The following is a 14,731-nucleotide window of genomic DNA, read 5'->3' on the forward strand; positions in this document are numbered from 1 at the left end:
CTGGTGGCCTTTCTTTTCTGTCTTGTTTCTTTTTTAATATACACTTTTCAATTTTTTTAATGTTTATTTTTTAGAGAGAGAGAGAGCTCAAGCAGGGAAGGGGCAAAGACAGAGGAGGAGAGAGAGAATTCCAAGGAGGCTCCATGCTGTCAGCACAGAGCCAGATGTGGGGCTCGAACCCATGAATCTTGAGATCATGACCTGAGCCGAAGTCATCGCTCGACTGAATTACCCAGGTGCCCCTGTCTTTTTTTAAAAAAAAAAAAAAACAAACCAACAAACCAACAAAACCCGAAGAATTAATTTAAATTTTTAAATTTAATTTTAACTTAATTTTTATTTCAGCAATACATATTTACAAGTTAGATGATTAGTTCTTAAAAGGGAAAGAGAAATCGCCACCCTTTTTCCCACTCCAAACTCCCCAGAGGCCAACCTTGTCCATTCTTTTCATTGTTTCTTCTGGGCTGTAGCCCCTATGGCTAAATAACATTTTTATACAGCTTTTATCATTCTTTAGCTTTAGTTATTGTGCATTTTCTGTGATTGAAGATGGGGACCTAGATTTCTTACACCCCTCCCCCACATACATATCTTCTCCTCTCATTTCCCAAAAAAAGTTATATCACAGCATTTTGTTATTTACATTATATTGTGTAAACATTAGTCACAGCTGAGCCATGTAGTGTACTATGATTATATTTCCTTTCCTAAACAACAGTTTCTTTTTGCTAGCATTCAATGATCACAGTGTCTTTTCCCTTGCTTACTTTTCTATGTACTTTCACTAGTTCATCCCAACTTCTTCAAGAAAAATATAAATCTCTCCAAATTGTTCAAATCAACTAGTTTCTTGTTTTTCTGCTACCACCAACATCCTGTGTTGTTCACCTTTCCCCTGTACTGGATTCCTTGTGTCTTAGATGTCATGTTTTCCTCTATCTTGGCTTAATCACTTTTTTGGAGGAGCACATCCTCACAGTAGGTTTCTGATAAAAAGTACTTGGGTAATAAAAGTGTTGAGACATTTCATATTGAAAATGTCTCTATCCTGATTTGTTTGTTGGTATTTTTTATGTTTGGACCTTTCCCCCCTGCCCATGTGTAGTGGTCATTGACTATTCATAATTAATAATGGGGCTCTAACAGGTTGACTAGATGCTCTCTGAATAGATTAGTTGCAGTGTGGGCTTCCCTGTCAGGTAGGTAATAAGGCAGATGCTGGCTTTTATGTTGGGGAATCCTCAACAGTCTGTATCTGTTAGTCTTTTTCTTGCATTTCCCCATAGGTGAATTCTCCAGTCTATTGTTTTGACAGGATATTCTGTCAGCATCCAGACAGAGGAGTAAGAGAAGGGTTCTGGGACTCTTGTTTACAATGAAAACATTCACTTCTTCCCTGACTTTAGAACACTACCTCCCTCCCACACTCTACTCTGCCTGGGATCAACAACTCTAAAGAGAAAATCTCATGACAGTGAGGAGGGGTAGGTGCCTGGTGGGGGGAGGGAACTCTTATTCAGATTTTCAACCAATTTGCCTGAAGATTTGTAGGAAGAGCGGTAAAGTAAGCACCTGGCCAACCCTTCTGTATGGAGATTTTTTAAACTCTTACAAGCTGTGAGAACTTGAACAAGTTTCTTAATTTCTCTGAGCTTCCGTTTCTTCATTCATAGAGTGAATGGCTTTAGTGTGAGGGTTAAACGGGGTTCCTGAATGTCAAGTGCCTGGCACAAGTCTGCCCAGCGTGGAGAGGCATTCAATTGTTGGTGGTACAATGTTCAGGGAGGTAGTAGTTGGTAGTCTCCCTAGCTTTGTTCAGTGGACAGAAAGGACCCCTTCCCACTATCCAGTTCTTTTCTATACTCCCTCAAAAGGAAAGCCACCCTACGCATGTTCTGCCAAGATATTAATAGAATTTCAGGGGTACAACCACCTTTACAACTTACCCTCTACCCCACTCTCTCTTTCAGTGCCCAACCAAACCCTTAAAGCAACCTCCTCCATTCTGGCTCCCATCCAAATGGATTAATGAGCAGGACTCAGAACTGCAGTGCAGTCCAAACCCAAATCCTAAGAGTAATATTGACCCCCTCTATTCTGCTATTTCACACATAATCCCTCCACCCCCTAGGGTAATGGCCCAGTTCCTCCTCCTAGTCTTCTTATCCTTTCTAGTCCCCTGGCGAGAGAGACAAAGAGAACCTTCTTGCCTTCAGTGTGCTAGAGCCTCTCTCCCAGTGCAAAATAAGGTTTGTCTTTCTCCCTACTTCTAACCAGCTCTTTCTTGCCCTAGTCCTTCTCTCCCTTTTTCTCTCACCTTTCTTTTTTGGGACCCTGACTGCCTTGTTAAAGGGCAGCCTTCTTCACAAAGTCTTTTCATTGATTCCTTAGGATACTTTTCTTATCTGCTCTGGAACCTCCTTTCGCTCTGGAACCTGGCTATATCTTAGGGGACTGAAGATGGAAGAGGAGCTGGAGAAGCTGGGGAAGTTGAAGTTGTCTTAAAGTTAATTTAGAATGGCTGGTAGAACAAAGATCTGGTACAGAATCTGAAGAAAATAAGCACCCAGTGTGCTCAGCATTTTTTCCCAGTCTAACATTTTAGGTTGCAAGACTAGTAGAGATTTTGCCTGCTACATTCTCATTTAGACTCAACCACTGAAAACACACCTAATAAAATGTTTGAAGTAGGACTTATTAACAGAAGTCATGGTCAATTAAATGTTAGGAATTGATCTTTGTTGGAAATAATGTAAATACATGGTCATGTGACTGGGACTATGTGTGAATGAAGGTGGACACAAGTATACAAGAACAGGCCTCATTTAATAACCCCTTAAACTTGTGTTTCCTCTTTCAACCACATGCAGACAGGAATGCTGCACTTTGTCTTCCATGGGTGATCTTTTCTGAGTGCAGACCTTAGTCTGTCCTTAAAATTTTCCCCAGCAAAATAATAGAGCAAAGGATTGAGGCAGCTATTGGCTGCTGCCAAGGTCAGTGTGATGACCACAGCTTTATGAAGGTTGTCTTTGCATGTATCCACTTTCCACATGACCAGGTGGAGGGTTCTCAGTATGTGATAAGGCAGGAAACACAGAAGGAAGATGATCAAGGCAATGATGATGGTGATAAGTGCTTTCTTGTGAGAAACCCGCAGCCCAGATTCTGGGACCTTTACCTTTAACAGGACTCGAATGATTAGCAGATAACAGATGCTGAGCAAGCAGAATGGTAGCATGAAGCCTATCACCAAGGCAATGTAGTTCATCGTCTTCAGTTTAACAATTTTATTCATATTCAACTCTAAGCATAATGTGATATTGCCATTCTGCTCAGAGCCATTGTTCAGAAGCACTACTGAGGAAGCCATGATAAGGACCCATATGACCACACACAGAATCCAGGCACTCCTGATACTAGCCACATGGAGGAACCGGAAGGGATGAACAGTTGCCAGAAAACGCACAATGCTCAGCACAGTCAGGAAATAAATGCTGCTGTACATGTTGACATACATGGAATAAGACATAATCCTGCAGCTCAGGTCCCCAAATATCCAATTGGAGCCTCTGATGTAATAGTCAACTCTGAAGGGCAGTGTACTTGTGAACAAAAAATCTGAAATGGCCAGGTTTAGCATGAAAACATTCACAGACGTGGACTTCTTATAAGGCTGCAGGAAAACATATATGGAAAATCCATTTCCCAAGGTTCCCCAGACAAATAGTATCAGGTACACGATGGGGTAAAAATCCCTTTTGAAGTTTTCAATTGAACAGTCCATGTTGCTGACATTACTGCTGAAGGTGCCATTGGGTTCCATTTATGATGTGGAGATGTATAGAGGCAAGGGCATAAGTTTTCTCTCCACGCTGGATTTAAAAAAAAACAAAAACACACAGACACAAAAAGTTACTTCCTGCTCACTACTTACATCTTTCCAGGTTTTAATGAAACAGGGAGAAATACTAGCTTTTCTTTGAAACTTGAGTCAAAAATATCAGCAAAGTTTTTACCATACACTCCATTATATTTCATGATACATTTCTAGAACACAAAATAAACATTCATTTACTTTGTTGAAGCAGAAGCCTCAAACTTGGGAGACCTTTGGTCCAGTGCTTATGTTCGTACTGCAGTCCAAATCTACCAGACAGCAGGTGTCTCAACAAAATGTATGGAAGACAAAAGGAAGTGGCACAACATTTTCAAGTGCTGAAAGAGAAGTCTACCAACATTCTACTATGTTGAATAACAGTGGCAAGAGTGGACATCCCTATCTTGTTCCTGACTTTAGGGGGAAGCCTCTCAGTTTTTCCCCATTGATGATATTGGCGTGGGGCCTTTCATATATGGCTTTTATGATCTCGAGGTATGATCCTTCTATCCCTACTTTCTTAAGGGTTTTTATCGAGAAAGGATGCTGTATTTTGTCAAATGCTTTCTTTGCATCTATTGAGAGGATCATGTGGTTCTTGTCCTTTCTTTTATTGATGTGATGAATCACATTGATTGTTTTGTGGATACTGAACCAGCCCTGCATCCCAGGTATAAATCCCACTTGGTCGTGGTGAATAATTTTTTTAATGTATTATTGGATCTGGTTGGCCAATATGTTGAGGAAGAAAAGTCTACAATTCAGAGTTCTATAGCCAGCAAAAATATCCTTCAAATATAAAGGAGAAGTCAAGGCATTCTCAAATGATGGAAAACTAAGAGAATTTGTTGGCAGCATACCTACCCTAAAAGAATGACTAAAAGAAGTTCTCATATCAGAAAGGAATCAATAAAAGAAGGAACCTAGGAACATCAGAAAGTAAGAACATGATAAGCAAAAATATGGGTAAGTACAATAGGATTTTCTTCTCTTTTTTGAGTCTAAGTTATGTTTGATGATTGAAACATTGTCTGGTGTGATGAGCTTTAACATAGGGGAATTTTTAAAGATAATTATAACTACATTATAAATTGGGAAAGGTAAAAGGATACAAAGGAGGTAAGATTTCCACACTTCACTTGAGTTGGTAACATGATGATGCCAATAGACTGTGGTAAGTGATGTATGTGTAATGTAACACCTAGAGCAGCCATTAAAAAGCTATACAAAGAGATAAGCTCAAAACACTAGAGATAAATCAAACCAGAATACTTAAAAGTGTTCAAGTGGCCAACAGGAAGATAGGAAAAAGAAAATAGATAATACAAATAGAAAAATAAAATAAAATGGCACACTTATCCCTAAAAAATAAATAATTACAATAAATATAAATAGTGTAAATATACCAATTAAAATATAGATTGACAGACCGATATATCTATATCTGTCTATATATGTATATATAAATTATATGCTGTATATAAGAAATTCACAGTATTGACATGTTGAAAGTAAAAGGGTGAAAAACATATATGTCATGCAAACATTAATGAAAGGAAATCAGGAGTGGCTCTTAAGACCAGATAAAGTAAACTTTAGAACAGAGAAAATTATGCAAGGGACAATATATAATGATAAAAGAGTTTATCTACCAAAAAGACACATCAATTCTAAGTGTGTATACACCTAACAACAGTTACAAACTATGTGAAGCAAAAACTGATAGAACTAAAAGGAGAAATTGACAAGTTCATAGGTATAGTTGGTAATTTCAAAACCCTCTCTCAGTAAGTGATAGAGCAGCTAGACAAAAATCCACAAGAATACAGAAAAACTCAAATATAACATCAACCAACAGGAACCAATTGACATTTATAAAAAAATCCATTCAACCAAAGCATAATACACATTCTTTTCAAGTGCCCACAAAACATATACCCAAATAAACCACATCCTGGGCCATAAAAAGAAAACCTCAACAGGTTAAAAAAAAATTGAAACCGTACAGAGTGTGCTCTATAACTACAATGAAATCAAACTAGATATCAACAGCAGAAAGATAATAGGAAAATCTCCAAATGCTTGGGCACTAAACAACACTCTTCCAAATATTCCATGGGTCAAAGAGGAAGTCTCAAGGGAAACCAAATAATATATTGAACTCAATAAAAATGAAAATGTATCATATCAAAATTTGTGGGGTATATCAAAAGCATTGCTAAGAGAGAACTGTAAAACACTAAATGCATACATTACAAAATAGTTTTAACTCAATCATCTAAGCTTCCATCTCAAGAAACTAAAAATTTTTTAAATGAGATAAACCCAAATCAAGAAAAAGGGGGCAAGTGGGGCGCCTGGGTGGTGCAGTCGGTTAAGCATCCGACTTCAGCCAGGTCACGATCTCGCGCTCCGTGAGTTCGAGCCCCGCGTCAGGCTCTGGGCTGATGGCTCAGAGCCTGGAGCCTGTTTCCGATTCTGTGTCTCCCTCTCTCTCTGCCCCTCCCCCGTTCATGCTCTGTCTCTCTCTGTCCCAAAAATAAATAAACGTTGAAAAAAAAATTAAAAAAAAAAAAAAAGAAAAAGGGGGCAAGTAATAAAGGTAAAAGCAGAAATCAAGGAAATTGAAAACAAAACAAAACAAAAATCAAGGAGAATCGATGAAAGAAAGAACTGGTTATTTGGAAAGATCAATACAATTGACAAACCTCTAGCAAGACAGACAAAAGTAAAAATAGAGCAGACACAAATTACCATTATCAAGAATGTGAAACAGGGAACATCATGATAGATACATCAAAAATATAATAAAGGAATACCATGATTACCTCTACAAGAATAAATTTGATAACCTAAAGAAAATGGATTAATTTCTTTTTAAAAAAAAACTACCCCAACTCACCAAATACAAAATGATAAATTTAACTACTGAGAAAATTAAATTCTTAATTTAAAGCTGTAAAAGGAATCTCCAAGTCCAGGTGGTATCCCTGGAGACTTCTACCCAAATCTACCATATTTAAATAAGAATTAACACCAATTCCATGCAATCTCTTCCAGAAAACAGAAGAGGAGGATACATATCCCAGTTTATTTTACAAAGCTAGTATTACCTTGATATCAAAACCAGACACAGTATAAAACAAAAGACTACAGACCAATATTCCTTATGAATATAGACACAAAATCTCTTAGCAAAATATTAGCAAGTAAATTTTAGCAATATTACAAGAAGAATTATATATCATGACCAGGTATGGTTTATTTCATGCATTGAAGCCTGGTTCAATATTTAGAAAACAGTCAATGTAATTCATGTTAAGAGGCTAAATGAGAAAAATCATGTAATCATATCAATGAATGCAGAAAAAGCATATGAACAAAATCCAATACCCACTTTTGATCAAAACTCTTAGAAACAGAGGCATACAGGGGAACTTCCTCAACTTGATAATTATCAACAAAAAACCCCTGCTCATAGCTAACATAGTTAAGGGTGAAAGACTGCATGCCTTCTCCTTAAAATTGGGACCAATGCAAGGATGTCTACTCTTACTACTGTTATTTAACATAATGCTGTAAATTCTAGCCAGTGAAATAAGGCAAGAAAGGAAATCAACATCTTACTGATCAGAAAGGAAGAAAGAAAACTCTCCCCATTTGCAGATGACGTGACTGTTTACACAGAAAATCCCAAGGAATCTACACCAAAAAGTCATAGAAGTAACAAGTAAATTCAACCAAGTCACAGGATACAACACATAAAAATCAATTGTATTTTTATATACTAGCAATGAACATATGAACACATTGGAATAAGAAATACAGTACCATTGGGGCGCCTGGGTGGCGCAGTCGGTTAAGCGTCCGACTTCAGCCAGGTCACGATCTCGCGGTCTGGGAGTTCGAGCCCCGCGTCAGGCTCTGGGCTGATGGCTCAGAGCCTGGAGCCTGTTTCCGATTCTGTGTCTCCCTCTCTCTCTGCCCCTCGCCCGTTCATGCTCTGTCTCTCTCTGTCCCAAAAATAAATAAACGTTCAAAAAAAAAATTTAAGAAATACAGTACCATTTGCAATCATTCAAAAATAAAATGAAATACTTAAGTGTAAATCTAACAAGACATTCCAGAATTTATATGTTGAAAACTACAAGATGCTGATGAAAGAAATCAAAGTTCTAAGTAAATGGAGACACATACCATGTTCATGTATTGGAAGGCTCAACAGAATAAAGATGTCAATCTTTCCCAAATTGGTTTATAGGATTAATGAAATTCCTAATTAAATTCATGCAATACTTTTTTTGTTGTTGAAATAGATAAGATTATTCTAAAATTTATGTGGAAAGGGAAAGGAATTGGAAGTGCTCAAGACTGTGTGATATTGAAGGGATAGACACATAAATTAGTGGAACAAAACAGAGTACCTAAAAAAAGAGTTACACAAATATGCTTAACTAATTTTTGACAAAGGGCAAAAGAGATTCAACAGAAGAAAGATGGTATTTGTGTAGTGCTGGAGCAAGTGGACATCCATAGGCAAAAGAATGAACCATGACTTAAACCTCGTACCTTATACAAAAATTAACAAAAATGGATCATAGACCAAATTAGTCAAATGTGAAACTATAACTTTTTTAGGAAAAAAAGCATATGATAAAATCTTTGGGATTTAAGGCTAGACAGAGAGTTCTTGGACATATCATCAAAAACATGATCCATGAAAGGAAAAATTGATAAATTGGAATTCATCAAGATGGAAAACTTTTGCACTGCAAAAAGTTCTGTTAAGAGGATGAAAAGATAAACTACAGACTAGGAGACAATATTTGCAAAACACAGATTCGACAAAGGACCTGTGTCTACAATATATAAAGAACTCTCAAAACTCAACAGTAAAAACCAAACCAACCAAACAAAACAAACAATCCGATTAGAAAATAGGCAAAAGACATGAAGAGATATTTCAGTGTGTAAGATGACATATAGGTACATAAAAGTTTGTCCAATAGCATTAGCCATTAAGGAGATGCCAACTATAACTACCATGGGATAGAACTACACATCTATTAGAATGGCTAAAAAAAAAAAAAAAAAAAAAAAAAAAAAAAAAAAATAGTGATAACCCCAAGACATTCTAGTTACCAATCAGACTTGTAAATGTAGTAAATTGTGACAATTGTTTCCTAAACTTCTAATACCCATTGTATAGTCTGTCTATTGTCTTGAGTGTTGTTTGCCCCTCAGAGGAAAAGTTTATAAGGAAAAGACAAGGAAAGACCCCACTAGTCCATCTTCCAGCTGCCCCAGGGACTGAGTGTTCAGAAGGACTGGCATTCTTTGCACAAATTTTGTCCTTTGGATCAACTTGGTGCAAGGTCATCATTTCAAAAATTGGAATGACTTCCTCTGTCATATCTTTGTGACCCTGAGATCTGCTTTGTTGTTTATTCAGCCCTAACTTGAGACAGGTGACCTTTGCCCAAATTTCAGAGGCAGAAGTGCAGACAAGCACCATCCTTACACCACCGCAGGTCTCCTGGGGCCCACTCAACTTCAAACTGCACATCTCCCAGGGCCAAGAGGTTTCCTTCAGCTTTTCCTCCCTGTAAAGCACTCGTGCAACTGGCACAATATCACCAGGGACAATTCAGAATTGTGATGGCCGCTTTGGGGAAGTTTTGACATAAACAAGATTGTTTACTTGAGAGGCACTCTAGAAATAAAAAGTGAGGCAACTTTCAAGGGGAAGTTGTCTAAAAGAAAGATTCTTTTATTTAATGTTGGTGATACCCCTTCCTTTACTTCCATCTGTTGGGGACTAATAAATGCTGGATTTTTTTTTGTTTTTTGTTTTTTTTAAATCAGTCATTGACAAAATTGGCAAGGATGTAAGCCAATTTTGATGTCACTCCTTTTCATGTATATATTTTGAAATATGTTGTTTGTTTGTTTTTTTTAGATTTTATTTTTAAGTAATCTCTACACCCAATGTGGGGCTTGAACTCACAACCCTGAAGTCAAGAGTTGCATGCTCCTCCGACTGATACAGCCAGGCACCCCCCAAAAATTGTTTTTCTATATACAACCTTTCTTCTCAGAGGGAACATAATTGTCTTTTTTTAGTGTTAATGTCATATTCATCTAAAGGAGTTTCTTCTTCCTTTTTGTTTTTCATTTCCTCTTTCTCATTTTCCTTCTCTTAAGAAATAATGATTACTTGATTAAGAGTCCTTCACTCTTTATGTGTACATTTGAGGAATGTATAGTCCAGATAAATAGGTGAAATGTCTGAAATGTAAAAAAAAGACAAAGTTATTAAGATGTATTTTATTTGTGGACCCTAAAAGTATATTTACATAATAGCTTTGTTATTACACTTATGAGAAAAGAAAGGGCATTACTTTCAAGTTAAAAGAAGATAACATTTTTAGCATGATTCAGAGTCTTTAAAAATTAGTTTAATATATAAAAAGTAGTGTCAGCACAATATTTTCGTTTGTACAAGGCCAGGATTAAATTTCTTTTGATTAAACTGAATTTCCTGCATTGTTTATGAATTAAGCAATATTCCACTACTTCCATAACTTGTTTAAAATTCAAAATTATACATATAAAATTGTATTTAACTAAAATGACCGATAACAATGAATGCCTTTTTAAAGGTTTAATTTTATGACATTCTAACTTTGGGACAAAGCATAAGAATTTAATATTTTAACTAAAATTATAATTTCCTAAAATTATGATTATAATTTATAATTATAATTATAAATCCTTAACTAACTTTAGGACCTTAGACAAATAATTAATAAATAATCTTTAGATGCCTAAACAGTTTCTAAATAAGAAACAGATACAAAACAGTGATCATTACATGCAATTTTTTCCTTAGTTTTTACAAGGGCAGTAGATGAACAAAATTTGTAAATGCCTTTGAATTATACTTTTTAATTATATTATACTTTAAAATTATTTAAATTGCATGACATAAATGCTAGTAGATAGAAAAATATCTAAATTATTCTTTATTTTCTCTCCTCTAAATTTTCTTATGCTTGATGAAAAAGAAGGTTGATTATTTTGGTTAAAGATGATAATTAATATAAATAGTTAATACAGAGAAATACAAATATGCATAGAAGATAATGATATGATTTTCTGTTTGTTTATTAAGAAAACTAAAATAGTTTATTCAGAGGGTAAATTTAATTTGATACACCCTTTGTTTTATTTAATAGATTTAATTTTAAAGCTATAGTTCAATACTTTAAATTCATTACTATTTGTGTATTTATACATTTGTGAATGCCTAAATGCATACATATGAGGGCATATTTTTTTTTTTTTTGAACGTTTATTTATTTTTGGGACAGAGAGAGACAGAGTATGAACGGGGGAGGGGCAGAGAGAGAGGGAGACCCAGAATCGGAAACAGGCTCCAGGCTCTGAGCCATCAGCCCAGAGCCCGACGCGGGGCTCGAACTCACGAACCGAGAGATCGTGACCTGGCTGAAGTCGGACGCTTAACCGACTGTGCCACCCAGGCGCCCCAGAGGGCATATTAATAAATACTTTATTATAGATTGTTTTAGGAATAATGTACAAAAAAGTAATATTAGAATTAGTCTTTTTAATATAAAATAATTAGGTTATTTCATACTCATTAATAAAGATTCTTGTAAATAAAATATTCTGTTAAATTTCAGTGCTTCTGGGGCGCCTGGGTGGCGCAGTCGGTTAAGCGTCCGACTTCAGCCAGGTCACGATCTCGCGGTCCATGAGTTCGAGCCCCGCGTCGGGCTCTGGGCTGATGGCTCAGAGCCTGGAGCCTGTTTCGGATTCTGGGTCTCCCTCTCTCTCTGCCCCTCCCCCGTTCATGCTCTGTCTCCCTCTGTCCCAAAAATAAATAAACGTTGAAAAAATAAATAAATAAATAAATTTCAGTGCTTCTGATATAATTTTAAATCATTTTAAAAAAGATTCCTTGCTTTCAGAATAAAGTTTCTAATAATTATTGTTGAGTATTTTTATAATGTTGCCTATAGTTATTTCTTGACTCTGAGTTATATCTTCTCTCGTCAAACAATTATTCCTGATTCTTTCCCAAATCCAGGCCCCCAATTTAGGATAAAGCTATTAATATGCCATTTGTGCCTAAACCATCTTTGGGTTTTACTACAATGGCCAAGGGGTAACACAAGATTTGTTCTTTCATCCTATGAAAGAAAGAAAAAATGAGAATAATTAGATTTCTAAAAATCCTTTGAATTTTGATTAATATAAAGCTATTATAAGAGCGTATTTATTAACCAAACTTAGTAATAAAAAAGCTCATAAATTACCATAAAAAAGGTTGAAGTCCCTAAGTTAATTACACTTAGGTAAAATATGCTAATATAAATATCTTTGAGGGATTGCATACTTTTTAAGTTAAAAGAAGCATGCTTATGTTTAAATACAAAGATTTCTATAGCTGAGTATAAAAAGATTTTTTCCAGGGTTCTAGGCTCACAAACACTTTTTCCTTTTTTGGCATGACAAATCTCAATAAGCACTAGACTTTCTGAGTCAATCACATGGGAATCATCAGAGACCAACTGTTGATTTCAGTCTTTCATTAGATCTCATTAAGCCATCTTGTTTAAGACTGATAGCAACTCCAGCAGGCTTATAGAGGCCTTACATCCACTTAGTCAACTTAGTTCTATGGTCTCCACTAAACTTTTAACAGTCTCCCTGTCGGTGGTGTCTGGCTGACTCAGTCAGAAGAATATGTGACTCTTGATCTCTGGGTCATGAGTTCAAGCCCCACATTAGGTGTAGAGATTACTTAAAAGAAATAGTTTTCCTACTATAGAGTCCTACAGACTCTCCTATTGATAGAAATAACCTGGGACTCCTCAGCCAATCACATAACTTCCTATATAATTTTGCTGGTTTCCCTTAAAACATCATCATCTGTTGCTTTAACACTAAACTAGCTACCCTCCTTTCCTCATCTATTAAAAAAAAGCCCATGATGGGTTACCTCAGTAATGGAGGTATCCATATTTTGCATGGACCTTTTAGATTCTCCCTTGGATATCCCTGATTTAATTTTGTTTGTTGGCTGGTTCCTACTATGGAAGAAAAACTAAAATTTCCAAGCAGGCTATGCTTGAATTTACCCTTGAAATATGAGTTTTACCTTGAAATAAAATCATTTCAGATGACTAAATTAATTGCCTTTACCCAGACTTGCTGACAAAAGGATAAAAGAACCAATATTTATACTTATACATGGAATATGATTTTGGATCCATCCATGAATTCAAAATAGTTTAGAAATAGAGATTTCCTGACACTACAAGACTCCCTATAAAGTAGCAATGAATCAAAGAACCTTGAGATGTCTTGCTATTACCCAAAGAGAAAGCCATAATGAAAGTAGAGTTTAGCAAGCCCATTTCATGATTTACCTACAATGGCAGAGATAAACTGGCAATGATATTGAACCAACACTGGCAGGGAATTTGAAGGCTATTGCTAAGGACATTCTAATGCATGCCCTACCTGCCATCAGCACAGTTCTAGCAAGTCTGTAAAGGTAGAACATGGACAACAACAGCCCCAAGGCTCCTTTGAACATCCCCAGAAGATCTGTGAATGTGTTCTGGTTATTGTTTATTCTCAGAGTGTGTTAAGGCTTTTCTTTGCTAGAGAGCTCTGGCTGTATGGTAGAAAAAAAAAAAAGCTTAATTTGGGAATCCCAACCTGTCTCTTCAGTAAGAGACACACATTTCACTGACATAGTCATCAAAGAACTGTAAAGCTTTCCCTTTTACTTAGAAACAATACTCCTTATCCACGGACAACAGGGAAAGTAACAACTAATGGAATTCTAAAATCCTCAGACTTCTAATGGTTGAAGTATTTCCATTGGCCTTGATTGCAGGCAATGAGATCAGTCCTCTCTAGAACCAACAAAGTATCTCCTTCTGAGTATATAACAAGCTGCCTTGCGCATTTGGGAATTACTTCCAATCTTTGATCCTATCCTATTGCCATCTAACATGATGACTATAGGAAAGCTGCATTTCCAAAGTATTCTCCAAAGCAGTCTCTGTCTGATCAGAAACCTAGATATTTGGTCTTCTGGAAAAGACCTCAGAGAAAAACTTCTCTTGATCCCAGATGGAAAATACCCTATTGCTATCTTTAACAACTGACATTGTATTAACATTCCAGTATTTTAATTTTTGGACTCATGTCTCCCAACTAAAAAGACATTCAGAACTCCCCCCCCCCCAACTACTGGAAGTCCATTCCTTTGAAAGACCTCAAAGTGAAGATTTTTAGAAATTCTCCAGAAGTTGTTGATTTACAGAAGTGGGAAACTTCTGCCCAAAGCAGTGAAACAAATATTGACTGCAGAAGCAGATGGCTTTCACACAAGACAGAACAAAAATTTCTAATTCTTTAGCACCCTCTTCTTTCCCTTTACTAGTCATCTTGTTCATCATTGTGCTTTTACCATATTAACTAATATAATCTCCCTTATCTTCATCCTTTGACCTATTATAGTCTTTGCCACTTAAGAGAAAACAAAATTCTCTGGGTTGTTTTTTCTTAGGCCATAGCCACTGTTCTGAATATAACTGATTACTGACAAAATTTAACAACTAAAAACTAGCAAACGGGTGGCTGGGTGGTTCAGTCCATTAGGCTTCTGACTATTGGTCTTGGCTCAGGTCATGATCTCACAGTTCGTGAGATGGAGTCCCACATCAGTGTCTGTGTAGACAATGGAGAGCCTGCTTGGGATTCTCTCTCTCTCTCTCTCTCTCTCTCTCTCTCTCTCTCTCTCTC

The 14,731-nt window shown here is 36.4% G+C and overlaps 1 protein-coding gene across 2 annotated transcripts in view; it reads right to left on the minus strand.

Annotated features, from left to right (window-relative positions):
- Positions 1-299: 299 nt before the first annotated feature.
- CYSLTR2 (cysteinyl leukotriene receptor 2) overlaps positions 300-14,731 on the minus strand; it is a 33,945-nt gene continuing 19,513 nt past the window's right edge. Inside the window, exons 2-3 of one of the 2 annotated variants that reach the window (XM_040448407.1) lie at positions 9,970-10,171; positions 300-3,878 (exon numbers count right to left, since the gene is read on the minus strand). In XM_040448407.1, coding sequence (XP_040304341.1) covers positions 2,840-3,829 — 990 coding nt within the window. In that variant the 5' untranslated portion in view covers positions 3,830-3,878; positions 9,970-10,171 and the 3' untranslated portion in view covers positions 300-2,839. The remainder of the gene's footprint in view (positions 3,879-9,969; positions 10,172-14,731) is intronic. The other variant, XM_040448406.1, reaches the window with a different exon arrangement.

Source organism: Herpailurus yagouaroundi, unplaced genomic scaffold (genome assembly GCF_014898765.1).
Source record: "Herpailurus yagouaroundi ecotype Mexico unplaced genomic scaffold, PumYag 197, whole genome shotgun sequence".
In the NCBI taxonomy this organism is placed as follows: Eukaryota; Metazoa; Chordata; class Mammalia; order Carnivora; family Felidae; genus Herpailurus; species Herpailurus yagouaroundi.